General features: G+C 42.6%; 1 protein-coding gene across 9 annotated transcripts; it reads left to right on the top strand.

Moving 5' to 3' along the window:
• Positions 1–99: 99 nt before the first annotated feature.
• ADAT2 (adenosine deaminase tRNA specific 2) lies at positions 100–27,892 on the top strand. 9 transcript variants are annotated; one of them, XM_055535825.1, is made up of 7 exons: positions 100–235; positions 5,351–5,542; positions 17,755–17,859; positions 20,991–21,153; positions 23,713–23,819; positions 27,000–27,072; positions 27,173–27,892. In XM_055535825.1, exons 3-7 carry the CDS (start codon positions 17,800–17,802, stop codon positions 27,214–27,216), a joined length of 447 nt encoding a protein of 148 aa, XP_055391800.1. In that variant the 5' UTR covers positions 100–235; positions 5,351–5,542; positions 17,755–17,799; the 3' UTR covers positions 27,217–27,892. The 9 variants fall into 9 exon arrangements, with proteins under 9 accessions (XP_055391800.1, XP_055391793.1, XP_055391792.1 ...); XM_055535820.1 differs by lacking the exon at positions 5,351–5,542 and adding an exon at positions 4,730–4,854 and having other exon boundaries at positions 111–235; positions 21,003–21,153; XM_055535819.1 differs by lacking the exon at positions 5,351–5,542 and adding an exon at positions 4,730–4,854 and having other exon boundaries at positions 111–235.

The raw sequence follows: 27,892 nt of genomic DNA, 5'->3' as shown, positions 1-27,892 counted from the left end.
AGGTCCGTCCAGAATTCGCTCCCGAGTACCTCACTGTTCGATTCCCCCGGAAACGACGGCCCGTATCCGCCGCGTTCCGCAGCCTGTGCTCCTATTTCCCCGCGGTCTCTGTCGCTGAGCGAGGCGGCCCGGGTGCAGTATGGAGGCGAAGGCCAGGTCCACCGCGGCTACCGATGGCGCGTATTCGGTGTCTGCGGAGGAGACCGAAAAGTGGATGGAGCAGGCGATGCAAATGGTGAGGGGGCCGTGGCGTGGACGCATAGGATCGGAACTTTCTCCGGCTTATCCCGACCGAGCATTTGAGTAAATGTCCCCGGGGTACTTTCTGGGTCTTAATAATCTCGATGGCGCTCACAATCTCTGGGGAAACAGCTGGCTTTTACTGTCCTGAAATGTACTTTAGTCCATTCTCACGTGGCTCTGAGGGAAGGAAGAGAAGAAATACGGAAATTGTTTCTTTTTCACTGTTTTGAAGTAAGCGTCAACATCCCTATTCGGGGGCTGCTGGCACGTGCGTGCTGTGTCCTCTTCTTTCCTGTGGACACTGGCAGATTCCCGACGATACATTATTTTGTATGTATGACCCCTTGAACCTACCTAGGAGAAGGAAGGAAGCTGAGGATGTTTCTGGTAGACAGCAGGATAAGAACAGGCCCCTTAACAGTCAGATTCCGCCATTCATCCATTCATCCATCCGTCCTCTTGCACTCTGCTCTTTTACTTTCTTCCCTCACTCCCTTCAGGACTCCTGATTAAGGAGGGCTCTGATAAGCTTTGTGTACAACCCAAGCTTTACCCGTACTTACGTGTGCCAGCGAACTCTTTAATAGGGATAAAAGTGTATTTGGCGTGTATGTATAGGTATATAAATCATAGACGCACATATATGCATATTTTTAAAGACTTGTTTCTCATACTTTTTTGAAAGTGGTGGTGGTGGTGGTTTAGTAGCTAAGTCGTGTCCGACTCTTGCCATCCCATGGACTGTGTGAATTAGTAAAAAAAAAAAAAAAAAAAAAATCTATTTTGTATTCAGTTCAGTTCAGTTCAGTCGCTCAGTCGTGTCCGACTCTGCGACCCCATGAATCGCAGCACGCCAGGCCTCCCTGCCCATCACCAACTCCCGGAGTTCACTCAGACTCACGTCCATCGAGTCAGTGATGCCATCCAGCCATATTACATTCCAGTAAATGCCAAGTATACACTTAGATATAATTGAGACAAAACTTAACCTTCCTATGCACAGTTTTCCTGGTATTTCTCTTTCATTCCATTTTGAAAAAACAAATGCTGGTCATCATACCTGATTTGATTTCATGATGCAGTCTTTCAGCCCACTTCAAAATTTATTCTCCCCATTAAACTTATAGGATGTGTAACTTTTTGTTTGATACCTTGATGTTCACATATGCTTTGAATGGATCTTCCCTGGTGGTTCAGACGGTAAAGCGTCTGCCTACAATGCCTACCATGTGGGAGACCCGGGTTCAATCCCTGGGTCGGGAAGATCTCCTGGAGAAGGAAATGGCAACCCACTCCAGTATTCTTGCCTGGAAAATCCCATGGATGGCGGAACCTGGAGGCTACAGTCCATGGGGTCACAAAGAATCGGACACGACTGAGCGACTTCACTTCACTTATGCTTTAAATGATTAATTTATAATATGGAATTGTTTGTCCTGAACTCATTTTATGTTACTAAATTCTTCCAGCTGGAAAAAAGGAGTTTTCATGTGATATCAAAATCTCTCTCCTTCCCCCAAATGATTTCAATACTATCATATGCTGGGCGGCATAAGTCATGAGGATGATAGTAAATGCCCAGGAAGGTTGAAATGTCTCAAATTAAGCTGCATTTACATCTTTCTATGGATAAGAGACCTGGAGGTCAGGGGATGTGGGAATGCTGAAAATTTTTGGTCTCTTCCATTTATTTTCATTTGCTTTAGGAACTCTCCTCAGAATATTTATGGGGAGTTTGCATAGATGAAATTTTGAGAGATCCTACCATAGAGGACTCAATAGTGGTTTTAGAAATAGCCAAGTTTATTCAGCCATTGAAGTTTTCCCCTTTGTGTATCAGAAATGTGTTTTCTTTCTCTCCTTTCATATCATCCACACTATTCTGTAGACTTCTGGACTGAACATTTGAGTCTTCTTACTACCTTTTTTTTAAAAAAAAAACTAAACTTTTAATTTTGTATTGGCATATAACCCATTAAGAATGTTGTTATAAAAAAAAAAAAAGAATGTCGTGATAGTTTAGGTGGACAGCAAAGGAACTCAGCCATACATATACATGTATCCTTTCTCCCCTGACTCCCTCTCATCCAGGCTTCCACATAACATTGAACAGAGTTCCCTGTGCTATACAACAGATCCTTGCTGGTTAACCATTTTAAATGTAGCAGTGTGTACCTGTTTGATATGACCTTGGGCAAGTCACTTTATCCCCCTAGAGTACTGCCTCCTACTCTATAAAATGGGATGGTTGAACTCCTAGTAGTCTCTAGGGTCTCTCTGGCCTTGACATTTTTGTCTCTTAACATAAAGTGAAGTCGCTCAGTCGTGTCCAACTCTTTGCCATCCCATGGACTGTAGCCTACTAGGCTCCTCCGTCCATAGGATTTTCCAGCCAAGAGTCCTGGAGTGGGTTGCCATTTCCTTCTCCAGGGGATCTTCCCCACCCAGGAATTGAACCCAGGTCTTCTGCATGGCAGGCAGACGCTTTACCATCTGAGCCACAATCGGACTATAAACACCTAAAGGTGTGATTGCCTAGTTTATCTACACAGGGTCAAGGAGGTCCTTAGTTTGCACTTTGTTTTTTGGCCAGTAGTATATGTTTCTTCCCACTCCAGAATTCTTGCCTGGAGAATCCCATGGACAGAGGAGCCTGCGACACTCCACAGGGTCGCAGAGTTGGACACGACTGAGCGACTAACACACACACACATATGTTTCTTCCAGGTCTTAAACAAAGGGAAAACAATGCTTGTGATAAATCTTGGACTTTGTCCAACCATCCCCTCCACCTCCACTAAAGAAATTTCAAATCTTAAACTACTTTGAAGACTTGTAGAAGTAATAGAAAGTGTCCTGTGTACTTCTGAGAAGAGTTTACGATCAGACCAGAAGCATAGCTAGTACCAGATTCAGAGGCAGCTAATGTGTTCTGACGGAGAAGGCAATGGCACCCCACTCCAGTACTCTTGCCTGGAAAATCCCATGGACGGAGGAGCCTGGTAGGCTGCAGTCCATGGGGTCGCGAAGAGTCGGGCACGACAGAGCGACTTCACTTTCACTTTTCACTTTCATGCATTGGAGAAAGAAATGGCAACCCACTCCAGTGTTCTTGCCTGGAGAATCCCAGGGACGGGGGAGCCTGGTGGGCTGCCGTCTATGGGGTCGCACAGAGTTAGACATGACTGAAGCGACTTAGCAGCAACGTGTTCTGAGGAATTTGAAAGTGAGGTGTCCAGTGTACATGTAATAATAGGGAGGATACTAGCATACTTGCAGCACCTGGACAGAGTAGACATATTTATATGGCCAATTCAAGTGGCTGAGTGCTTGGCTGATATTAGTGTTTGTTGAGCGAAGGCCTGGAGGAATTGGAATGGAGATGGATTCTTTAAAGTATATGATAAAAGGCAGAAAACATAAAAGAAGAATGAATAGTAAGAATGTATCTTACTTTGTAAGATACAAAGTAACAAAGCAAAGGGCGGAGGGAAAATATTTGTACTGTAAATAAAAGGACAGGTTTGATATAACCTTGATATATAAAGAACCTTGGCAAAGAGGTATACACACTAATATTGAAAAAGTCGAAGTATATGAATGAACATGCTATTTCTAAAAGAAACACAGATAAGGAACAAGTTAACAAATGTGCAATTTCACTAGTAATAGATTAAATTCAAATTAAAAAGAGATATAATTTTTCAGTATTCTTGCCTGGAGGATCACATGGACAGAGGATCCTGGCGGGCTATGGTCCATAGGGTTGCAGAGAGTCAGGCACAACTGAAGCGACTTAGCATAATTTTTCAGCTGTTAAATTGGCAAAGGTCAAAAACTTGCAATGCTTGTTGTAGATAAGGATGTGTGTGTGAGGAGTTGGTTAGTTGTTTGCTGAAATTGGGGCATCTTTTCTAGAAGGCAACTTTGTTATATACATATAAAAAAGCTTTAAAACTGAGTTTATCCTTTGATTCAGTAATATCTTTATGGTATTTTTTTCCCCAAATGAAAATAGTTTAATGTTTTCTTTTTCTGATTATATAGATAATTCATAGTCATAAGAAATTTATTTTTTAAATTTATTGACATATATACTTTTAAATCAGTCAAATTACATATTCTCTTCATGATTGTAAGTATCCTTTTTTCCTAGGTATAATTATTTCTTGTTTCAGTTTATTTTCCTCTCACCCCCATCCCATAGTTCTTTTATTGCTCTGGAGTGAATTACCAAACATGGGACATAGGATGTATGTATTTTAAAGCCATCTATCTAGATGTTTTTAGATTGCCTTTTAGAACTATACTGCCCAGTGTAGTAGCCACTAGCATATGTGCCTAGTTATTTCATGAATAAGATGAAATTAAATATTCAGTTTCTCAGTCACGTTAGCCGCTTTTCAGGTACTCAGAAGCCACACGTGGCTGGTGGCAACCATATTGGACAGCACAGATCAAACGATGTTTCCATCGCTATCGACAGTGCTGTTGGATAGCGCTGGCCTGAAGCGGTCCCACGTCCGTCCCCAGTGTGTGAGAATGGTCTGTCCTACCCCCGTTCCTACCATCCCTGGAATTATCACTACTGAACATTTCGCAATGTTACAGGTGAGAAGTAATATCTGTGTTACATTTCTTGTTGTTCTTTGGTGAAGTTATCAAACTTTAAAGAACGTTCTCTATATTTTATTATTGTTTTGTAAAATCGCTATTTTTCATGACAGTTTTCTTTTGGAGAGATAGCATATAATAAAGGTCATTGTTTTAATCACCACAGCATATAATTCTAACGATTTGGCTTAGAATCAAATAAAAAAAATAACAGCATTGCATTCTTACATTCCAGACACATTGCCATGGGCTGTGTTTCATACTGACCAAATGTATAAGGTCCACAGTAGTCCTGCTCTATGGTGCTTACTGTTCAGTCACCACTAAGTCATGTCCAACTCTTTGTGACCCCATGGACTGCAGCATGCCAGGCTCCTCTGTCCTCCACTGTCTCTTGGAGTTTGCTCAAATTCATGTCCATTGAGCCAGTGATGCTATCTAACCATCTCATCCTCTATCATCCCCTTCTTCTCCTGCCCTCAATCTTTTCCAGCATCAAGGTCTCTTCCAGTGAGTCGACTCTTTGCATCAGATGCCAAAGTATTGGAGCTTCAGCTTCACAACAGTCCTTCCAATGAATATTGAGAGTTGATTTCCTTTAGAAATGAGTGGTTTGATCTCCTTGCTGAACAAGGGACTGCTGAACAAGAGTTTTTTCTAACACCACAATTTGAAAGCATATCAGGTGTGTATTATTACTGTCCTCATTTTCAGATGTGGACATCGAGGTTTAGAGTTAAGCAAGCTTCCCACAGTTAGGGAGCTGGTAAGGACGGAGATGTGATTTGAGTCCAGCCACCTGTCTTCACCCCCAGTTTGTCCTGTGCTGTGTTTGGTTGCTCACTGCTCCCCATTGTACTCTGTTGGACCCCTCTGCCTTTTCACTTTATTCCCACTGACTACCATGCCTTGGGAATCCTAATTAGACATTTGGATTTTTTTTCCTCTGTGAATTGCCTAGATATATTCTCTTCTGCCCAATGTTATTATTAGTTTTCCTTTTTAAAAACCACATTGTAGGGACTTCCCTGGTGGTCCAGTGGCTAGGACATCTTGCTCCCAATGCAGTGGGGCTGGATTTGATCCCTGGTCAGGGAACTAGTATGTAGGTCAAGAAGCAAGTTAGACATGGAACAACTGAGTGGTTCAAAATTGGGAAAGGAGGTATGACAAAGCTGTATGTTATCACTCTGCGTATTTAACTTAGATGCAGAGTACACCGTGTAAAATGCTGGGGTGCATGAAGCACAAGCTGAAATCAAGATTGCCCGGAGAAATTTCAACAACCTCAGATGTGCAGATGATACCAGCCTAATGGCAGAAAGTGAAGAGGAATTAAAGAACCTCATGATGAGGGTGAAAGTTGAGAGTGAAAAAGCTAGCTTAAAACTCAACATTCAAAACACTGAGACCATGTCATCCAGTCCCATCACTTCATGATAAATAGAAGGGGAAAAAGTGAAAGCAGCGACAGATTTTATATTCTTGGGCTCCAAAATCACTGTGGACAGTGACTGAAACTATGAAATTAAAAGACACTTACTCCTTGGAAGAAAAGCTATGACAAACCTAGACAATGTATTAAAAACTAGAGACGTCACTTTGCCAACAATGGTCCATATAGTCAACGCTATGGTTTTTCCAGTAGTCCTATATGGATGTGAGAGTTGGATCATAAAAAAGGCTGAGCACCGAGGAGCTGATGCTTTCAAAGTGTGGTGCTGGAGGAGACTCTTGAGAGTTGCTTGGACAGCAAGGAGATCCAACCAGTCCATTCTGAAGGAAATCAACTCCGAATATTCATTGGAAGGACTGATGCTGAAGCTGAAGCTCCAATACTTTGGCCACCTGATGCAAAGGGCCAACTCATTGGAAAAGACCCTAATGCTGGGAGAAATTGAAGGCAAAAGAAGAAGGGAGCAGTAGAGGATGAGATGGTTAGATGGCATCACCGACTCAGAGGACGTGAATTTGAGCAAACTCGAGGAGGTAGTGGAGGACAGGGGAGCCTGGCATGCTGCAGTCCATGGGGTTGGGAAGAGTCAGACACAACTTAGCGACTGAAAAACAGCAGCAACATGGAAGCAGATTCCACGTGCTGCAATTAAGAATTTGCATGCTATAACTAAAACATTCTGTGTGCTGCAGATAAGACCTGGCACAGCCAAATAAATAAATATTAAAAAAAAAGTTCTGGTGTGCCTTAAAAAAAAAAAGAATGGTTGACAATGCTTCATTCTAAAAAAAAAAATTACATTGTAGGAACTGTTTGGATTTTATAGCTATTTCTAGGAATAATTCATAAGGAATCAGTGGAGATATACAGAGAAGTTCTCCATTTGTTTATAAAAGTGAGGAATTTGAAAAATAGCCACATGTGCTAGTCAAACAATAGGGGACCAATTAAGTGAATCATAAATATTTATGCAGAGAAGCACTATGTAGCCTTAAAAAAATCATGTGCTGAAAAAATATTACTCAACATAGAGAAATGTTTGTAATATGTTTCTGGATGAAAAACGCAGACCGCTGAACGGTATATATAGTATAAATTTATTTGACTTTTTTGAAAGCTACAAATATGTATATGCAGACATAAGGAAAAACCTGAAAAATTTGTTACAGAATAATACTGGTGATCATATTTTGTAATGTTGGGATTATGAGTGGTTTTTATTTTTTGATGTGTGAATTTTTTTTACCCCCAAGTCTTCTGCCATACTTACTTTACACTTAGGAAAAAAGAAATATTGAGTATATAAGTGTATCATCAGAGCATCAGAGGGAGAAAAGTTGCAAGGTTTCTAGAATAAATCGTGTATTATAGTTGCTTTTTCCAGGCACCTGAAGGCAATGGCACCCCACTCCAGTACTCTTGCCTGGAAAATCCCATGGACGGAAAAGCCTGGTAGGCTGCAGTCAATGGGGTCGCTAAGAGTCGGGCATGACTGAGCGACTTCACTTTCACTTTTCACTTTCCTGCATTGGAGAAGGAAATGGCAACCCACTCCAGTGTTCTTGCCTGGAGAATCCCAGGGACAGAGGAACCTAGTGGGCTGCCGTCTTTGGGGTCACACAGAGTCGGACACAACTGAAGCTACTTAGCAGCAGCAGCAGCAGCAGTATTAGTATAAGATTATGGCATGTGTGAGGGAAATTCAAAAAGAAATCAAGCACAGACAGATCCATTGTATCAAATGTAGTGTGATTAAATGTCTCTTTGTGTTAGGCCTTGTGCCATGTGGTTGGCCTACAAAGGTGAGCAGAACAGGTTTGCTGGTGCTTGGATCTAGTGCTTCCCTGCAGGAGCATGCTGTTTAATTGATGAAATTAAGCCGCCCACAAATGAAAAAGTTAATAGTAGCAAGTCCAGGATCCAAAATAAGAGGCAGACATAAAATGCTATCAGATAATAGGTGACAAGGTCCTGAGCAAGTTAGTTGAGTGAAATTACAGGATGCTTTCTTAACTTGAAAAAGGGAAATGGGATATAGGTGAGTGGAAAAGAAGAGATGGGTTCTCAAGGGGAGGAATCATCAAGTACAAAGAAATGGAGGACTCGGTCTTGGGTTAGGAGGGGATCCAACTATCTGTCCGGATCAGGACTTCCTAACCAGGGCTCAGGTTTTAGGAGGAATCTATAAACCTTGATAGTGTATGTAAAAATGTCACGTGCTTGTGCCTTTTTCGCGTGGGAGTGTCCATAACTTTCACCAGATTCTCAGAGGGGCTCCAAGAAGATTAAGGACAAAGGACCTGGAAGGATAATGAAAGGTTCGACTGACTCAGCTGGCTGGTGGGGAGCATTGGGTGATGGCTGGGAGGCTCTTGGCGCCAGGCTCCCAGGTATGGAGAAGTTTAGTGTGTTACAGGAGAAAAGAGCTTCTCAGAGTCACGAGCAGTAACAGCTCTAGTGTCGTTTGACCTTTCGAACATTATTATTTCTACCTAAGAGTTGTCCTGGCCGAATTGTCTTTTCCTCCAATTTTCTTTTTTCTTTTGTAGGAGATATACTCAGGTACTCTCCAAGAGTCTAGGCACTCTGAGCCCCTCTCCCCTCCTGCTACCACCGCATGACTAGAAAGTAGTTTGTGGGAAGGACGGCTTTAGAGAAGCTGCACAGTCTCTTCTGTCCTAGCGCTGTCTTTATCTGTAGCAGGTGGACCCTGGCTAGTGCAGGAGATGACATTAGACGAGCAAAAGAAACGACATTCAAGACATTTGGAGTAGGGACCAGTGTTTGAGCCAGTGAGAAGAGAGATTTCATTCTTCAGTTTTGAACCTTGGTAACTTATTAATTTATGAAAGACAAAATTGCCATTTTAAATAGTAACGGAGCCTCTCAAAAAAGATGAGGTGGTTGAAAACCTACATAGGTACAATTCAGAGCCATTTTGCCTGCTCTTTTGTGCATTTATAATGAAACGATTGGACTTGGCAGAAGAGGTCGTGGGAATGTTGGAAAGTACAAGATGGGATGGATTAAAAACTCTTTTCAGTGTAATTAAATCTATTTTGAACTTCACAGCAAAGCAGATATATGTATTTGATATATGCATATATACACGTGACTCGTTCTGTGGGGTTCTAAGGTTGCTCTTGCCACCTCCTCCCTAACTCACCATTCCAGCTGCTCACTCCTCACCCTCAGTCTAGGCCACTCCTCATCAACAGTATTATTTGCCCTTTTCAAGTACTACGGTCACTCATGCTTTCTCTCTAATTGGGACAGCGGTGGAAGGCATTTTCACAAAAATGAAACAGGAAGATAATATAGAGTGGGAAATGGAGTTATAAGCAGATAATTTTCTTGGAGGAAACAAGAGAAAACCCGAAGGAAAGAATGAAAGGCCCATCTCGTCCCCTCTCCAGGGGCCCGGAGCGTGGCCCCGGCTGTTTTCCAGGTGAACAAGTCAGGATGTGGAGGGACCCGCACCGGGCAGCTTGGGTTTGCCTCTGCCTGCCACCTGCTCCTCCTTCCCTCTGCTCTTGGATCCTCTCCTGCATGTTTGAAATGAACAAGTAGCCTCACGTAGAACTCTTCAGCAGACAGGTTTACAGATAATCCTTGTCACGTGGCCCCCTGTTTGTTTACTCTGTTTTTCTTTAGACTTTTTACGTCTCACTCTCTTGCTAAATGTCCCCTTTGCCTTTGTCCCTTGAACTAGCACTGCTAAGAACCCAGGCACCAGTAAAGTAGCTGGTCAGTGGTGACTGGAGTAGACATTAGAGGCAGAGCTGTGGCTGGAAACCCAGGAACCTTGCAGGTGCTCCACAGAGATTTGTTGAACAAGTGAGTGGAGGATCCACATTGCCTGGGCTCTAGGCCCAGCCTCACACAGGGACTGATCCCGTAACCTTCCCAGGGCTCAGTCTCCTTATCTGTAAAATGGGGAAATCACGAAACCAGTCGCACCGGGTTATAAAGTACATGAATTAATAATGTGCCTGAACTAGTCCTACATCAGGGGGAGCTTTCCAACAAGCTCTCAGCTCTTATTATTTGCAAGCTCGGAATCCGAACACTTGACATACAAACAGTCTGTTGTAATAGAAACTAGAAATGTAACTTACACATAAGTCCCTCTTCAGGCTGCTACTGGTTTTCATTTCCTCCATCCCACCCAAACTGACCCTTCCTTCTTGGCCCAGTATTTTCCTTGGATCTTCTATAACCCCAGACACTCCTGGTTTTCCTCCTACCTCAGTAGCCATCTCTTCTTAATTGCCATTGTAGGAGCCTTCTGGTTTATTCCACCTTTTATTTTTTTAATGTTTCATTTTGAAATAATTACAAATTCACAGCAAGTTGCAACACAATATACAGAGAAGGCCCCAGTACCCTTCACTTAGTTTCCTCTAGTGGTAACATATTACATAACTAGCGAAATATCACAGCCAGGAATATAGCCTTAACCCAGTCTGCAGCGCTTGCTCACATGTCATCAGCTTTATGTGTGTGCGCCTGTGTGTGCATCTGTGTATGTGTCGTTCAGTGCAGTTTTGTTACCTGTTTTGTTTGATCACCACTAGGACTTCTCCATCACCACAAGGCTCCCTCTTGCTGCCCCTTTATGGCCACCATCCTTTCCACACCCTAACCCCCAGCAGTCACTAATCTATTCTCCATACCTATAGTTTTGTCATTTGGGAATGTGGTATACTTGAATATGTCACCTTTGGGGATTTTTTTTCCCACTCAACATTATTTCCTTGAGTCAGTTAATAGCTGATTCCTTTTCATTGCTGTGTAGTTTTCCATGGGTGGATGCAACGTGCTTTGTTTAACCTGACAACCCTTGAAGGACATTTGGGTCATTTACAGTTTGGGGCTAGGAGTAAAATGTCATTGAACATTCATGTCTGTATATGACATTGTGTTATTGTATGAACATAAGATTTCATTTCCCTGGGTGGACAAATGCCCAGAGTACAATCATTGGTCATATGTTAAGTGCATGTTTAGCTCTTTAAGGAACTGCCAAGCCATCTCCCAGGGTGGCTGTAACAATTTTACATTCCTGCCAGCAATATATGAGATCCTGTTTCTCTGCTTCACTGGCATCTGTTGTTAATACTTTTTATTTCAGCCATTCTGGTAAGTGTGTAGTGATATCTCATTGTGGTTTTAATTTGCATTCCGTAATGGTTAATGATGTATCCATCTTTTCATATACTTATTTGCCATCTGTATGCCATCTTTGATAAAATGTTTTTTAGTATCTTTTGCCCATTTTCTAACAATTTTTTTAAACTGTTGAATTTTGAGCTTTTTTTTTTCATAATCCAGATCTAGACTGTTGTTGAATATGTTGTTATTCAGTCACTAAATTGTGTCTGACTCTTTGTGACCTAGTCATGAAATTAAAAGACGCTTGCTCCTTGGAAGAAAAGCTATGACCATCCTAGACAGCATATTAAAAAGCAGAGACATTAGCAACAAAGGTCTGTCTAGTCAAAGCTATGGTATTTCCAGTAGTCATGTATGGATATGAGAGCTGGACTATAAAAAAAGCTGAGTGCTGAAGAATTGATGCTTTTGAACTGTGGTGTTGGAGAAGACTCTTGAGAGTCCCTTGGACTGCAAGGAGATCCAACCATTCACTCCTAAAGGAAATCAGTCCTGAATATTCATTGGAAGGACTGATGCTGAAGCTGAAACTCCAATACTTTGACTACCTGATGCGAAGAACTGACTCATTGGAAAAGACCCTATTGCTGGGAAAGGTTGTAGGTGGGAGGAAAAGGGGACGACAGAGGATGAGATGGTTGGATGGCATCACCAGTGCAATGGACATGAGTTTGAGTTTGAGGTTCTGGGAGTTGGTGATGGACAGGGAAGCCTGACGGGCTGCAGTCAATGGAGTCACAAAGAGTCAGACACAACTGAGCAACTGAACTGAACTTTGTGACCCCATGGGCTGCAGCACACCAAGCTCCTCTGTCCTTCACTATCTCCCAGAGTTTGCTCAAATTCATGTTACTTGAATCAGTGATACTATCTAACCCATCTCATCCTCTGTCACTCCCCTTTTCCTTGCCTTCAGGCTTTCTCAGCATGAGGGTCTTTTCCAACAAGTGGGCTCTTTGCATCAGGTGGCCAAAATATTGGAGCTTCAGCTTCAGCATCAGTCCTTCCAATGAATATTAGGGTTGATTTCCTTTAGAGTGGACTGGTTTGATCTCCGTGCTGTCCAAGGGACTCTCAAGAGTCCCCTTAAATATATGGTTTATAAATACTTTCTTCCCATTTTAGCTTATCTTTTCTTCCTCTTAACAGGGTGTATTAGTTTTCTCTGGCTTCGGTAACAAATGCTGCACACTTGGTGGCTTAGAACAACATAGGTTTATTCTCTTATGATTCTGGAGGCCAGGAGTCCACTCTCCATTTCACTGCCCCCAAACAAATGTGTCAGCAGGGTTGTGCGCCCTCTGGAGGCCCTAGAGGAGAATATATTTCCTTGCCTTTTCCAGCTTCTAACGTGACATTCCTTGCTTGGTTCATGACTCCTTCCCACATCTTCAAAGCCAACAGCATAGCATCTTCAAATCTCTCTGCTTCCATCATCCCATTGCTATCTACTTTACGTGTCAAATCTCTCTCCGCATCTCTCATAAGGACAGTTATGATTGCATTTGGGGCCACCTAATAATCCAGGATAACTTCCCTACTCAAAACCCTCGACAGATATTTGATGGATGAGCACATGATTTGTCTTTCTTGTGGACCCCAGTTTATGCATCATCCTGAACTTATTTTAAATTTCACTCTCTGTGTGACGATTGCCTTAACTGTGCTGGTTCTTATTGTCTCCTCCCTCCCCAGCTGTCAGTCCTCCTCCCAGCTTTCCTTCCTGTAGTAACCTATGGTACATTTTTTATTTGTATATATGCACCAAACCTTTGAAAGACCTCTGCAGTCTTTCAAACTTTGCACAAATTGGGTGTGCTTTAACTTTTTACATAACTGGGACAGAACTAGCCTGTGGGTAGTGCATGACCCAGTTCTGAAGAACGTGGTATTATGGCTTCAGATACTGTCTCCTTCCATCTCTCCAGGCCCCAGCTTTATCCCACTACTCCAGATGCAAGAGAAGTATCATATGCTCCCACAACGTGCCTCTCCTTTCACCACTGTTGGCCAAATGAAAAGTGTCAGCTGAGCATGTTTGAAGCAGCTAAGGGACCCACGCTAGCATTATGATAGGGTTATTGCTGGGAGCAGGCGGCTAGTGCAGGAGACGGAACACATACTGATTTCAGCAAAGCCTTCAACTTGGTACTTCGTGTGCCCTGTGGTGTGTGTAAATACCTCTGCTTCAGTAGGAATGTAGTCTTCTAGAGTGTCTTCCGGCCTGCCCAAACAGGAAATGCTATGCCTTTCTAGAAACAGCAGTACTTGGGTTCTTTAAACCATAGTGAGGTGGAAATGACTACGCTAGTCCACGGGTCACAACCATTTCAGGTTCTCTCTCACCTGTGGTGTCCAGGCATCCCAAAAGTAACCTGCCTGTTTTTGCTCTCTGCCTGAAGAAGTATTCCTTAGCTGTCCTGGGCCCCAGAACTGCTGGGGCTCCTTCAGCCACCATGGTGGTGGTTTAATCACTAAGTCATGTCTGACTCTTTGTGACTCCATGGACTGTAGCCCACAAGGCTCCTCTATCCATGGGATTCTCCAGGCAAGAATACCAGAGTGGGTTGCCCTTTTCTTCTCCAGGGGTTCTTCCTGACCTAGGATTCAAACCCGCATCTCCTGCATTGCAGGCAGATTCTTTTATTGCTGAGCTGGCACGGAAGCCCATTCCCTCAACCATAGGGCTGGAAAAAAAATGGACAGCTAGTGATGGAGGGGTGACTCTGCAACTATAATGATTAGTTTACCATCCCTGGGATGGTGGCGGAACTGTGCCTAAACTTACTTTTCTCATTTGTATTTTTCAGTTGAGATATATTTCACATGGGTTTCCCTGGTGGCTCAGCAGTAAAGAATCCACCTGCAGCGCAGGAGCCGCGGGTTTGATCCCTGGGTCAGAAAGATCCCCTGGAGGAGAGCATGGCAACCCACTCCAGTATTCTTGCCTGGAGAATCCCATGAACAGAGGAGCCTGGCGGGCTGCAGTCCCTGGGGTCACACAGAGTCAAACATGACTGAAGTGACTTAGCATATTTCACATACAGTGAGATGCACAGGTCTTAAATGTATTGTTCATTCAGTTCTGAATGATGCAGACATCTGTGTAAGCCACACCCTTATCATGATAAAGTTTTTTCCTCCCCAGATTTCCTTGTGTCCCTTTCCAATCAAGCTACTCATCCCTGTTGGTGATGGAACCGCTGCTGCAATTACTTTCATCATGGTTTAGTCTGTTCTAGTCCTTCACTTGGAGGGAATCATGCAGTGTGTGCACTTTTGTGTTTGATTTCTTTTACGTTAGCATGTCTGGGATTCATCCATGGTGTTGTGTGTATCCGTAGTTTGTTTCTTTTTTATTGCTGAGTAGTATTCCATGGCGTGTTTATCCATTCTTTTGTTGATGGACACCTGTGCTATTTCCTGTGTTTGGCTATTAGGAATAACATAACATAACAGCCAAGCTGTTATGAACATTCTTGCCAGGGTCCAGCCCCAGCTGATCCAGGGTATTCGAAGGAGAGACGGCGTAGGCGAGGGTCAGGAAACAACTGCTTAATTAAACGTTAATTAAGGATATAAAGAGCAATAGAATGAGGATAGCTCAGTGAGGAAATTCAGTGGAGAAAAGTGGCTGAAATAAGGATAGCTCAGTAGGAAAATTCAGTGGAAAAAAGAGGCTGAATAAAATTCCAAAGCAGGGAATTAACGTCACCTACGAAGGCCGCAGGCGTCCTCCCGTTCTCCCGAAGGAGAGGAGACACTAAGGCCTCCCCCGTCGGATCTTAGAAGCCCAGGCAAAATTAGTAGGCTTGACGAGCTTCCCCGCCTCAGAGGAAAAACTCAGCCAGAAGGTGAAAGAAAGAACGACATGGGGAGACCAAATTTCGAACAAAAAAAAAGGGGGCGTACTTTATTTTCCAAAGTAGTTTTATACCTTAAGTTGTGCATAAAGGATAATGGGGGAAGGGGTGGAGTCATGCAAGGACAGCAGTTCCTGGTTCTAATGGAAGCCAGGCTTTCAAACTTATCATATGCAAAAGTTCAGGTGATTTACATCATCTTCTGGCCCAGAGGCCTGTTAACATTTTAAGAAACTTATTTTTCTCTAAAGGTGATTATTCCAAAGTCAGGCACCAGCCTCCAAAAAAGCATTGGACAAAGCTGCATTTTACATTTCTATACACCCATTATATCAATCAATACACTGCCAAGGACACAGTAGGTAAGGAGTATGGAGACTTAGCAGCAAACATTGGCTCAACAAGTGAAAAAACCCTTCACCAATACAATTTCTAATCAATCTTTTAACTACTCAAAGGAATCTGTGTTTAGGCAGTTTAGAACATCTCCTGCCTCTCACAGTTGGGAGGCTCTGAACAATCACATGTGGCCGGAAAAACCTATTCAGGCAGGCTAGAGGATTTCCAAAGGAGTTTGTAGGTTGAAACACTGTCACACCCAGGAATTATTAACTGGAGCTGTAAGCTAACTCTCTTTTCAGAGAGAGGTAGTGGGGGACAGCCCCCCGTAAAGTCAGAGGTGTAGGTGAAAGCACAAAGCAGAAAGTAGGCAGACTCTGGTTTTCGGGGTAGATGCTCGAGAATTTCCAGGGGGACTCCTGAGGCTCGATCCCGCCTTTGCGTATGCCGAGCCTCCTTCCTCATGACCTTTGCCACGGGCGGAGTGCCTCACGCTGGCCCCCGGCAGTGATAGAATTCTAGTTGAGCTATTCCAGATCCTCACTCAATATGCAATATGCCGGCTCCCGGCACATTCTTTTACAAGGTTTGTTTGTTTGTTTTTGCTGGACACATATTCTCTTCTCTTCAGTAAATACTTAGGAGTAGAATGAGCTAGATGTTGATAGGCTCTTTGTAGGTTTACTTCTTGGGGTTTCCTAGGTGGTAAACAACCTGCCTGCTAGTGCAGGAGATGTAAGAGATGCATGTTTGATCCCTGGGTTGGAAAGATCCCATGGAGAAGCAAATAGCAACCCACTCCACTATTCTTGCCTGGAGGAGCCTGGAGGGCCATGGTCCATAGGGTCGCAAAGGGTCAGACATGACTGAAGCGACTTGAGCACACATGTGTGTTTACTTCTTAAAGAAGCTTCTAAAATGTTTTTCAAAATGGTTGTGCCAGTTTTGTATAGAGTGCTCCAAAGCCATTATTGTCTCGCTTAGAACAGAGATTGTGGGCACAGGGAGATAAGCAGTCTGGTCACCTTGATGCTATTGAATACCAGAGGATGTTTTCTGTAATTTTTAAAGCATCAGAAAGATTAAGCAAGTGGAATTTCAACAAAGAAAGAATTTTAATAAAAGACTTATAAATATTACTTATCCATCTACCTGTTTACAAATACATGTGTGCTGTGCTGTGCTAAGTCGCTTCAGTCATGTCTGACTCTTTGAGACCCTATGGAATATAGCCAGTTAGGCTCCTCTGTCCATGGGATCCTCCAGGCAAGAATACTGGAGTGAATTTCCATGCCCTCCTACAGGGGATCTTTCCAACCAAGGGATTGAACCCACGTCTCCTGCATTGGCAGGCAGTTCTTTACTGCTGTGCCACCTGAGAAGCCTGTACTCCATCAGAAAAGAGTGCACAGTTCAGTTCAGTTCAGTAGCTCAGTTGTGTCTGACTCTTTGCAACCCCATGGACTGCAGCACGCCAGGCTTCCATGTCCATCACCAACTCCTGGAGCTTGCTCAGACTCATGTCCATGAAGTCGGTGATGCCATCCAACCATCTCATCCTGTGTCGTCCCCTTTTCCTCCTGCCTTCAATCTTTCCCAACATCAGGGTCTTTTCCAATGAGCCAGTTCTTCACATCAGGTGGCCCAAGTATTGGAGTTTCAGCTTCAGCATCAGTCCTTCCAGTGAATATCCAGAACTGATTTCCTTTAGGATTGACTGGTTTGATCTCCTTGCTGTTCAAGGGACTCTCAAGAGTCTTCTCCAACACCCCTGGCAATATAAGAACAAGGATCAAAAGTAGTCTTTGATCAGTTCTGCTTCCAGTAAAAGAAAAATTCAGGGAGCTCAGGACTATAATGGGGATTTGTTCTTGAGTGTCTCTCAATATAGACACAACAGAGAATAAAGGCACTGAATACTGAAGTGTGTTTTAGAAAAGGGGAAACTGAGCCGCGTTTCTTTGCTCTGATGTTTGTTCATGTGTGTACTCCTTAGGCTGCCTGTTTCTTTCATCTTTTCAAGTGTTGAACATCATCTTTTAGATTTTCCACTTTGTCTTTTAGGCCAAAGACGCCCTAGACAATACTGAAGTTCCTGTTGGCTGCCTTATGGTCTACAACAATGAAGTTGTGGGGAAGGGGAGAAATGAAGTTAATCAAACCAAAAATGTATGTGAGTTGAAGAGTAAATTGCAAAAATATGACAGTGATGGTAGGCGTGGAATGGATTTCTCATGGTTGGTGGCAAGATGGATCTGTGTAGCGTTAGGTGACCATAAGTGGAAGGACAGTTTTCTGAAACCTTTTAAAATGTCTTTTTTTTTTTTCTGATTATAAAAAGTGATCCATACTGATTTTCAAAATTTTGGATAATTTAGAAAAATTTAATGAAGCAGTAAATTCTTTGGGTCTGATTTTCCATTTCATAGAGCTTTAACACGAGTAAAATCCAAGAGGGGTTTTATTACATCAGAGTGTCCATACAGAAGAAAAGAGTCCATCTCCATTTTAAGCAAATGTAATACCTGGAAATTCTACTTTATAAGACATAGCAATTTAGCTCATATTGTATCCTTTGGTGAGGCTTCCCTGGTAGCTCTGTTGGTAAAGAATCTGCCTGCAATGCAGGAGACCCTGGTTTGATTCCTGGGATGGGATGATCTGCTGGAGAAGGGATAGGCTACCCACTCTAGTATTCTTGGGTGTGTGCTACTGCTGCTGCTAAGTCACTTCAGTCGTGTCCGACTCTGTGTGACCCCATAGACGGCAGCCCACCAGGCTCCCCCATCCCTGGGATTCTCCAGGCAAGGACACTGGAGTGGGTTGCCATTTCCTTCTCCAATGCAGGAAAGTGAAAAGTGAAAGTGAAGTCGCTCAGTCTTGTCCGACTCTTCGTGACCCCATGGACTGCAGCCTACCAGGCTCCTCCATCCATGGGATTTTCCAGGCAAGAGTACTGGAGTGGGGTGCCATTGCCTTCTCCCTTGGGTGTGTAGTACCTTTAATTATTGTGTTCCTCCTAGTCAATTAAAAAGTCACCCTCAATTGATACCTGTGGAGATATAAAAGGATTGTATAAAGAAAGCTATTCCTATATCAGGTAATTCAGTGGAGTACAGTCTCCACCACCTGCAGATACACTTGAAAAGCTTTTGTGACTTTATTGTGGTTAGGTTGAGAAGTTATGAATTAAGGAAACATTTGTTGAATGTGGTATCACCACAGCGTGTTACAGTGAGTAGAAATGAAATCATAAGTTTTAGGATTATAAGAAGTGCTGGGGGGACTCAAGGAGAGCTTATAACTTTACCACCCCTCACGTTGACTTTGATCTTACTTGGGAGCCAGAGAACGAGGTGGGGTACTATGAGCACTTTCGAGTTCATTCATCACACCTGTCAACAAGAAAACTCAGATCTAGTGAAACACAAGCAAAATAGGAACCCAAATTCACAAAACAGTTGTTATGTGGACATCAAGAGGCCTGTAAGATAAGTAGTAAGCCATGTGTGTTAGTCACGCAGTCGTTTCTGACTCTTTACAGCTGCATGGAATGTAGCCTGCCAGGCTCCTCTATCCATGGAATTCTCCAGGCAAGAATACTGGAGTGAATTGCCATTTACTTCTCCAGGGGATCTTCCTGACCCAGGGGTCAAACCCTGGGTCTGCATTGCGGGCAGATTTTTTACCGTCTGAGCCACCTGGAAAGCCCAATAAGCCGTAGTACACCAATTAGTGAATCTACAGATACTATTCATGAGTAGAATTTTGTGATTTAAATAATTGTCATATTTCCCTATTTGTATTTTGTGGTTCAGTACAGTATCTTTAACATGAGAAAGTCGGATGTCCTAGGAACCTCTGTCTAAACCCCCAGTGACCTGAGTTTCTTCCACACCTTGAAATTAACCTGGATTTATTTTTAGTATTCTGTGCTCTTTAGAAGGTTACCCTACAATCACAGTAGAGAAAGACTCTTGACCCCAAAAGAGGAGACCCAAGTCCTACTTTCGGCTCTGCTACCATTACCCGCCGTCACCACCGCCATCACCTCGCCCAACTGTGTGTCTTTAGTAACCTCCTAACATAGCTTACTTAGCTTCTGGTTTTTCAGCGGTAAAAGAGTTGATTGAGATGATTTAGGTCATTGATTATTTCTCGAGAACTATGAGCACATTTGATTCAGTAAATCTGAACCTGATTTCTAAAAAGCACCCAAGTTGGGGGGAACTTTGCTTTTTTTTTTAAGCTCCCCAGTTGGTTCTGGTGTGCAGTCAGGTATGGGACCCTCTTTGCCAAAGAACTTTCCAGCTCTGAGTTTATCATTCTGGGCCAGCAGGGCTCCCATCTGCCTCTGGCTTCCATGGCCCCTTGGCCACTGTGCCAGCACCTTCCACAGGTAAATGAACACCTTTCTGTTTGCCCCACCGAATTTGTGCTTCTGGAGGACAGAGACTTTTTTCCCCACAGAGTTTAGTGCAGTGGCTTGTACATAGTTGACACTAAGTGTAAGTTTATTGATAAACATAATTATTCATGAGTACTATAAATAATTGCCACATAGCAGAGTACATATATAGTGTTATGTGTGACTGTGCTTCATATAATTCATATCACTTTATGAGATGTAGATACTAGAATTACATTTGGGGAAACTAAGGCTTGGAAAAGCTATGTAACTTGCCCAAGGCTATACAATTAGTAACGTCACAGTCAGGATTCAGACTGAAGTATGGTTGACTTCAAATTTTGTGCATTTCTCCTATACTCTACTGCTCCCAGAAGGTATCTGAAACTGATACCAAACCTCTGCTTCTCTCTAGAGTCTGCCAGTATTTAAAATCTTATCCCAGAGAAAATGCAAGTGATGATATCCCAGTGATGACATTCTAAATATAGATTTGTTTAGAGTGAGGTCAGTGACAGTCTTGAAAACATATTCGAACCTAAAGCGCATGCTTATGAAAATTTCAGTTTCCTTGGAAATATTCAGGAACCATAGACATCTTTTTTTTATTTGAGACTTATCTCTCTGGTATTTTAATTGAAAGAGTGTCCCCTAAAGTACTTAGATACTTAACTAAAAATAGAGCACTAATTCCTCTGACATCTCAGATTAGGTATCTTTTGTCAGCAGGGCTATGGTACTTGAACTAGGAAATCCACTGTCAGCTGCTAAGGGTGTCCTGAAACCTTTATTCGCTGAAATGTTTGCAGAAACAATAGGCCCGTTTTTCATATTTACTTTGGAATATTTGTAAAATACTGTTACACGTAGCCAACAAGGTCAGTGCGGGCAGCTCTCTTTCCAGGCTACTCGACATGCAGAAATGGTGGCCATTGACCAGGCCCTAGACTGGTGCCGTCGCCGCGACAGGAGTCCTTCTGAAGTGTTTGAACACACTGTGCTGTACGTCACCGTGGAGCCCTGCATCATGTGTGCAGCTGCTCTCCGCCTGATGAGTATCCTTTGACATCACAGGTTCGTGTCTCCTGAACTCAAAAATGGATGGTGGAATGCGGGTGGGAGGGACGCTCCTCCCACCAGAGGGAGGAGCTTATATGTGTACATGTGGCTGATTCACGATGTTGTACAGCAGAAACCAACACAGCATTGTAAAGCAATTATATTTCAATTTAAAAAAAAATCAAAGGCATCAATGTAAAACAAAAAAAAGTCCAGACGATGTTAAAAAAGATTCTACTATATGAAAACAGAATTGTGAAACAAATTTTGGAAGATGTACTTTACAAAATATAGTGTTCCTAGGCCAAAACATTTTTTAAGAAAGATTTTTGAATAGTGAAGTCTTATTTTTAGTATCAGTGAACTATAACAAGTAAGTGAGAGCAAGAAACGCTTCAAGCTAACTTAAGCTGTCAGGTAAAGACAGACCATAAATTAGACTGTTTAACAGTGTACATAAGAAAAGACCTGAAGAATATGCACCTATTTTGCCTTTGGTGAACAGATTACAGGTGACTTAAAATTTCTCTTTCTCTGTTTATAAGTCTTTATTGTTTATTTTTGCCATGAATACCTATTACATAGAAGGCTTGAAAAATTCAAGTAACTACAAAGTGAAAGTATTTATGATACTGTGTTGTTGTTGTTCAGTCACTCAGTCGGTCCAACTCTTTGCAGCCCCATGGACTGCAGCACACCACGCTTCCCTGTCCTTCACTGTCTCCCGGAGTTTGCTCAGACTTTTGTCTGTTGAGTCATTGGTGCCATCCAGCCATCTCATCCTCTGCTGTCCCCTTCTCCTCCTGCCCTCAGTCTTTCCCAGCATCAGGGTCTTTTTCAGTGAGTTAGCTATTCATATCAGGTGGCCAAAGTATTGGAGTTTCAGCTTCACCATCAATTCTTCCAATGAATATTCAGGGTTGATTTCCTTTAGGATGGACAAATTTGATCACCTTGCAGTCTGAGGGACTCTCAAGAGGCTCCTCCAGCACCATAGTTCGAAAGCGTCAATTCTTCAGTGCTCAGCCTTCCTTATGGTCCAACTCTCACCTCCATACGTGACTATTGGAAAAACCATAGCTTTGACTATATGAACCTTTGACAGCAAAGTGATGTCTCTGCTTTTTAATACGTTGTCTGGGTTTGTCATAGCTTTTCTTCCAAGTAGCAAATGTCTTTTAATTTCATGACTGCAGTCACCATCCACAGTGATTTTGGACCCCAAGAACTGTAAACTAAATAAATGGGAAGTTGATAAAGCTCTTCGAATTGTGTCTTTTGTGGAATAAATGACACAAATACTGAGTACAGCCAGTTAGCCTCTAAAGATCTTTTTAAAAATTGCTGGATAATTCAACAATTAATTATTGAATCTCATGCTAGCATGTTTTTATGTATTTATTTTGGTTGTTTCTGTTCAGTCACTCAGTCGTGTCTGACTCTTTGCGACCCCATGGACTACAGCATGCCAGGCTTCCCTGTCCTTCACCATCTCCTGGAGCTTGCTCAAACTCATGTCCATTATTTTGGTATGTGGGTGTGAATCATTTAATCACTAAATAATAGAGAGGGCTTTGAGTATGATAAGACATACAGTTTCCACTTTGTAAACTCTCTGCCCATCGTGCTGTCCTGAGTGGCTCCGTTTTAGTCTGGTTTATTCTGAGCCACAGTTATATTTGCTTGAGGAAAGAACAGAGGGAAAATCTGTTATTTTTAAGAGGTGAAAATCTCTGGATTAAATTCCTGCCTCCCTTTTGGCTCCAATTCTCTAGTGATTCCAAAATATCTCCTTTAGGAGAGGCCAGAGAGAGCTCCAAGCTGCAAGCATTTAGCAAATACACATTCAGTTTTCACTCCATTTGCAGTTGTGAGATGTTAATTTTTAAATCCTTTAAACCTCTTTCTTTTGTGTAACTAGATTATGAAGTGAAGTGAAAGTTTGTCCGTTATGTCCAACTCTGCGACGCCATGGACTATACAGTTCATGGAATTCTCCAGGCCAGAATACTGGAGTGAGTAGCCTTTCCCCTCTCCAGGGAATCTTCCCAACCCAGGGATTGAACCAAGGTCTCCCACATTGCAGGCAGATTCTTTACCAGGTGAGCCACAAGGGAAGCCCAAGAATACTGGTGTGGGTAGCCTATCTCTTCTCCAGTGGATCTTCCTGACCCAGGAATCAAACCAGGGTCTCCTGCATTGCAGGCAGATTCTTTACTAACTGAGCTATCAGGGAAGCCTAAAACTAAGTTATATTCTAGAAGGAATTTCCTGAATTAAAGGGTGCTTAGACCTAGAGAAATACCTCTGGTCTGGCAGTGGTGGAATTTGAACCCACGACTCTGAAGAGACTGGAGCCTAAATCCAGCAGCTTAGACTGCTCGGTCATGCTACTTGATTGCAAAACTGAATTTTTAAGACTAAGCCCAAGTTTAATTATTTTTAAGGGTAGTGTGGGCTTTCCTCTCTAGGATAGCTGGTATAAACCCACTCTAGTTTTGTCACAATATGCACGTGAACTGCCTGTTCTCTGTAGGACCTTAATTCTTTCTCAGGAATCCCGCTGGTTGTCTATGGCTGCCAGAATGAAAGATTTGGTGGTTGTGGCTCTGTTCTGGATATTGCCTCTGCTGATCTACCGAGTACTGGGAAACCATTTCAGGTAACATGAACTGTTATACTTTTTCTTTCTAATTACTCTTATCTCACCTACGGGCTTGCGGATAATTAGCGTGTTGTCAGTACACCAAGGAGCCATGACTGAACCAGGTGGGTGCTGGGAACCTCTGGTCAAGGTCATGGATGCCTCAGTGTAAGACTGCAGGTAATCATTTCCAGGAGAGTGCTTAGCTGTCTTAATGCACAGAATCCCTCCAGAAGGAGAGTTCCAGCCTTCCAAGCTTTCCTTTGACAGTCTTCACCAACATCATCAGCTATGTGTATGGACCCTACCACTATGGGCCTCTCCCCTCCACATGTGTGCCTGCCTCTGTGCTGTACCAAATTTGCATGATGCTTAGTCTGTGTTGGTGACTGCTGCTGCTAAGTCACTTCAGTCGTGTCTGACTCTGTGCGACCCCATAGACGGCAGCCCACCAGGCTCCCCCGTCCCTGGGATTCTCCAGGCAAGAACACTGGAGTGGGTTGCCATGGCCTTCTCCAATGCATGAAAGTGAAAAGGGAAAGGGAAGTTGCTCAGTCGTGTTCGATTCTTCCCGACCCCATGGACTGCAGCCTACCTGGCTCCTCCGCTCATGGGATTTTCCAGGCAAGAGGACTGGAGTGGGGTGCCATTGCCTTCTCCAGTGTTGGTGACTATAGCAGCCATTTACAGTGAATACACAATATTTTTCACAAAGTCAGTCATTTTGCTTGATTGCCCTGTACTATTTTTGGCATCTAGGAATCAATACCTGATTTCATTTTTTTTCCCCTGCCTTTTTGAAGTTGAAATTTCCCCCAGGCCCAAGAATCCACTTAGAAATTCTACTTTCTCTTTAACTTTGACGCTTCTCCCAGAGTTTTCGTGTTTAAGGCTATGAGCAGAAGGAATTTTTATTTCAGAGTTTGGTCTCTAGACAAATACCAGTTCCCATAAACTGGTTTGATTTTTTTCTCTCTAAGATCTAAGGTTAATCTTAAAAGTATTATGCTTTAAAAAGAAAAGGACTTAACAAATGCTGGACATGGTGTGTAGTTAACAAAGATCTCAGATATTCTTGGGAGAATATTAAGTACCTATGAAGGGCTAAATTTGGTTGAATCCCAATGAGAACAAGTTTTGGAAAACATTCTATTTTGAGTTTTCCCAGCTGAACATCAGCTTTCCCAACAAGCCCTGCACTTTTGAGAACAGATAACTTTTACCATCACATCAGAAAAGAAACTGTCATAGGATGGAGAGTAGGTAGAACAGTTATCCTGATCATTAAAACAATGTGCAAAGTGATTTGCTTTCTTCCAGTCACTTCTATCAGTAACTCAGGTTTTGCTTACATAACTCTTTGCAAATGAATCGCTGACTCTGTACTTCATTTATGAGAAAGATCTGAAGAATTCCTCAAAGCTTCTCAGCTGAACAAAGATGAGCCCTTAGATATCAGACACGGGTGGAACATTTCTGTCCAACAAGCCAGTGATGTTGCCAGTGACATTACCAGTGACCGCATCACGTTGTGCTCCTTCAAAGGCCTGTATATTTTGACTTCATTTTATTGCTCTAATTTCTTTCCTTGTACTCCCTTAATAATCACCCCACCACTATCCGCTGGTTGTCTCACAACCTAAGCTTATTCCTCCTCTTTTCCTGAGATGATCTGCTCAGTCTCTAAATATTCTCTGGTATTAAGTTTCATCCCCCTACTGGTATCCCAATTTCTTATTCTTTCACATGTTGATGTTTTCGCTGAAAGAATCAAAGATAGAAGAAACTGAACACTTAAAAAATATCCTCTGTAGTAAGGTTCAACTAGTTTTTTCTGTAAAAAGCCTGAGAGGAAATATTTTAGCTTTTGTGAGCCACTTATATTTTTGTCACATATATATTTTTTTAACCCTTTAAAATATAAAAACCATTCTTAGCTGACCATTTCTAGCTGTGGACTGCCAACCCGAGCTCTACAGAATCAAACACTTCATGGGCCCCTGTTAAATAAAGAACAGCAGATAAAGATAGCTTAGTGCTCAGTGAGCACTCACAGTGTGCCAGGTGTTGTAATTAACAGGGGCTATGTTATCTAATCTCACTTTGTTGTTGTCATTCTTCATTTGCTAAGTCATGTCCGACTCTTTGCAACCCCATGGACTACAGCATGCCAGGGTTCGCTCTCCTTCACTATCTCCCAGAGTTTGTTCAAACTCACGTCCATTGAATCAGTGATGCCATCCAAGCATCTCATCCTCTGTTGCCCCTTTCTCCTGCCTTCAGTCTTTCCCAGCATCAGGGTTTTTTCCAGTGAGTCAGCTCTTTACATCAGGTAGCGAAAGTACTGGAGCTTTAGCTTCAGCATCTGTTCTTCCAATGAATATATTCAGGGTTGATTTCCTTTAGGGTTGACTGGTTTGATCTTGCTGTCCAAAGGACTCTCAAGAGTCTTCTCCAGGACCACAGTTCCATAGCATCAGTTATTCAGTGCTCAGCCTTCTTTATGGTCCAACTCTCACATCTGTACATGACTACTGGGAAAACCATACCTTTGACTATCTAATCTCATTTAATTTTCACAAAATCCTTTTTGGTTAATTTCTATAATTACCTATATTTTACATATGAGGGAACTGAGGCATAGAAAGTTGAAGTATCTTACACAAGATCACATCACTAGTAGGTGTCCTGGGATTTCTTTGGAAGGAATGATGCTAAAGCTGAAACTCCAGTACTTTGGCCACCTCGTGTGAAGAGTTGACTCATTGGAAAAGACTCTGATGCTGGGAGAGATTGGGGGCAGGAGGAGAAGGGGACGACAGAGGATGAGATGGCTGGATGGCATCACTGACTCGATGGACGTGATTCTGGGTGAACTCCGGGAGTTGGTGATGGACAGGGAGGCCTGGCGTGCTGGGATTCATGGGGTCACAAAGAGTCGGACACGACTGAGTGACTGAACTGAACTGGGATCACACAGTTAGTTGATTGAAAAATAATAATGAGTTGATTAGTGATGTTTAATTGAGGTCTTTTTTTTTGGAAATATACTTCCTTACTGATTTTCCTAATATCCATGAGGTGTATTATCGTTATCTGAAATATGTTTACATAATGATGTATGTGTTGCCATTTTCACGGAATACAGCACACATTTTCCTAGGCCTGTGTTCATTCTCAGCTTTCTTATTTCATCAGTGCACCCCTGGATATCGGGCTGAGGAGGCAGTGGAGATGTTAAAGACCTTCTACAAACAAGAAAATCCAAACGGTCAGTTTTCCCCTCCTGTGTACACATACTTGGTCGGTATGAAGCAAGTCTGCGTGGGCCTACCTCTTCATTTTCTCTTTCTTTTCTATTCTTTTCACAGCACCAAAATCAAAGGTTCGAAAAAAGGAATGTCACAAATCCTGAACTTGTTCTAATGAAAGACTCACGCCCCTGGGACGACATTCTTGGACAGAAAGCTATTGACATCGTTGAAGCATATGTTTATATATTGTCCATAATTCGCGGGAAAATGGTTTCTCATCATTTGCTCTGTTAAGGGAGCAAATGAGCACTTTTTAAAAGGCTGACAGTTGCAAACAACTCCTAGCTTTTCCACAAGCTGAAAGCCCATTTTTAAGAAGGGGAAAAGTTAAAGATTGAGGTTTTAGAAATTAACAAGCAGTTCCTGTTCTTCATGCCAAAATCCTTATGCCTGGTCCAGGAATGCACTGACTTTCAGAGGATGTGTATCCAGACTCAGTTGCCTGGTGTGTCTGCCTGGAGAGCATCACCCGACAGACAGCTGCTCCAGGCCTTACAGATGGGGACCCTTCATCCTTGGCAGCCGCCTTGTTCTCTCGGGTTGCGTGTGTAGAGGAGGGAGACTTCCTTGGAAGTTGTATTAATATATGAATCATATACATATTGGACCACGATTCTGTGGTCCTTAGAAGAGATTTTTGCTTTTATAAAGCATTTAGAGAAAATACATACTTTTAAAACACATGTTCATCATTTAACAGCATACTGCTATCATAAAACCTTATTCATGCCTTCTTTGAAGATGAATGGTCTTAAAAATAAAAGAAATGCCTAAGTA

Source organism: Bubalus kerabau, chromosome 9, assembly GCF_029407905.1.
Source record: "Bubalus kerabau isolate K-KA32 ecotype Philippines breed swamp buffalo chromosome 9, PCC_UOA_SB_1v2, whole genome shotgun sequence".
Taxonomy (NCBI): Eukaryota; Metazoa; Chordata; class Mammalia; order Artiodactyla; family Bovidae; genus Bubalus; species Bubalus kerabau.
Note: the sequence above shows the minus strand (reverse complement) of the source record. Positions and strands in the feature narration are given on the sequence as shown.

What these genes read in the sequence shown, in the direction of transcription:
- ADAT2 (XM_055535817.1), top strand. Translation starts at nt 140, where the DNA reads ATGGAGGCGAAGGCCAGGTCCACCGCGGCTACCGATGGCGCGTATTCG. An exon ending in AAGTTAATCAAACCAAAAAT is followed by an intron (nt 17,860 to 20,990) that starts GTATGTGAGTTG and finishes CAGTGCGGGCAG; the next exon opens with CTCTCTTTCCAGGCTACTCG. An exon ending in CAAACAAGAAAATCCAAACG is followed by an intron (nt 27,073 to 27,172) that starts GTCAGTTTTCCC and finishes TTCTTTTCACAG; the next exon opens with CACCAAAATCAAAGGTTCGA.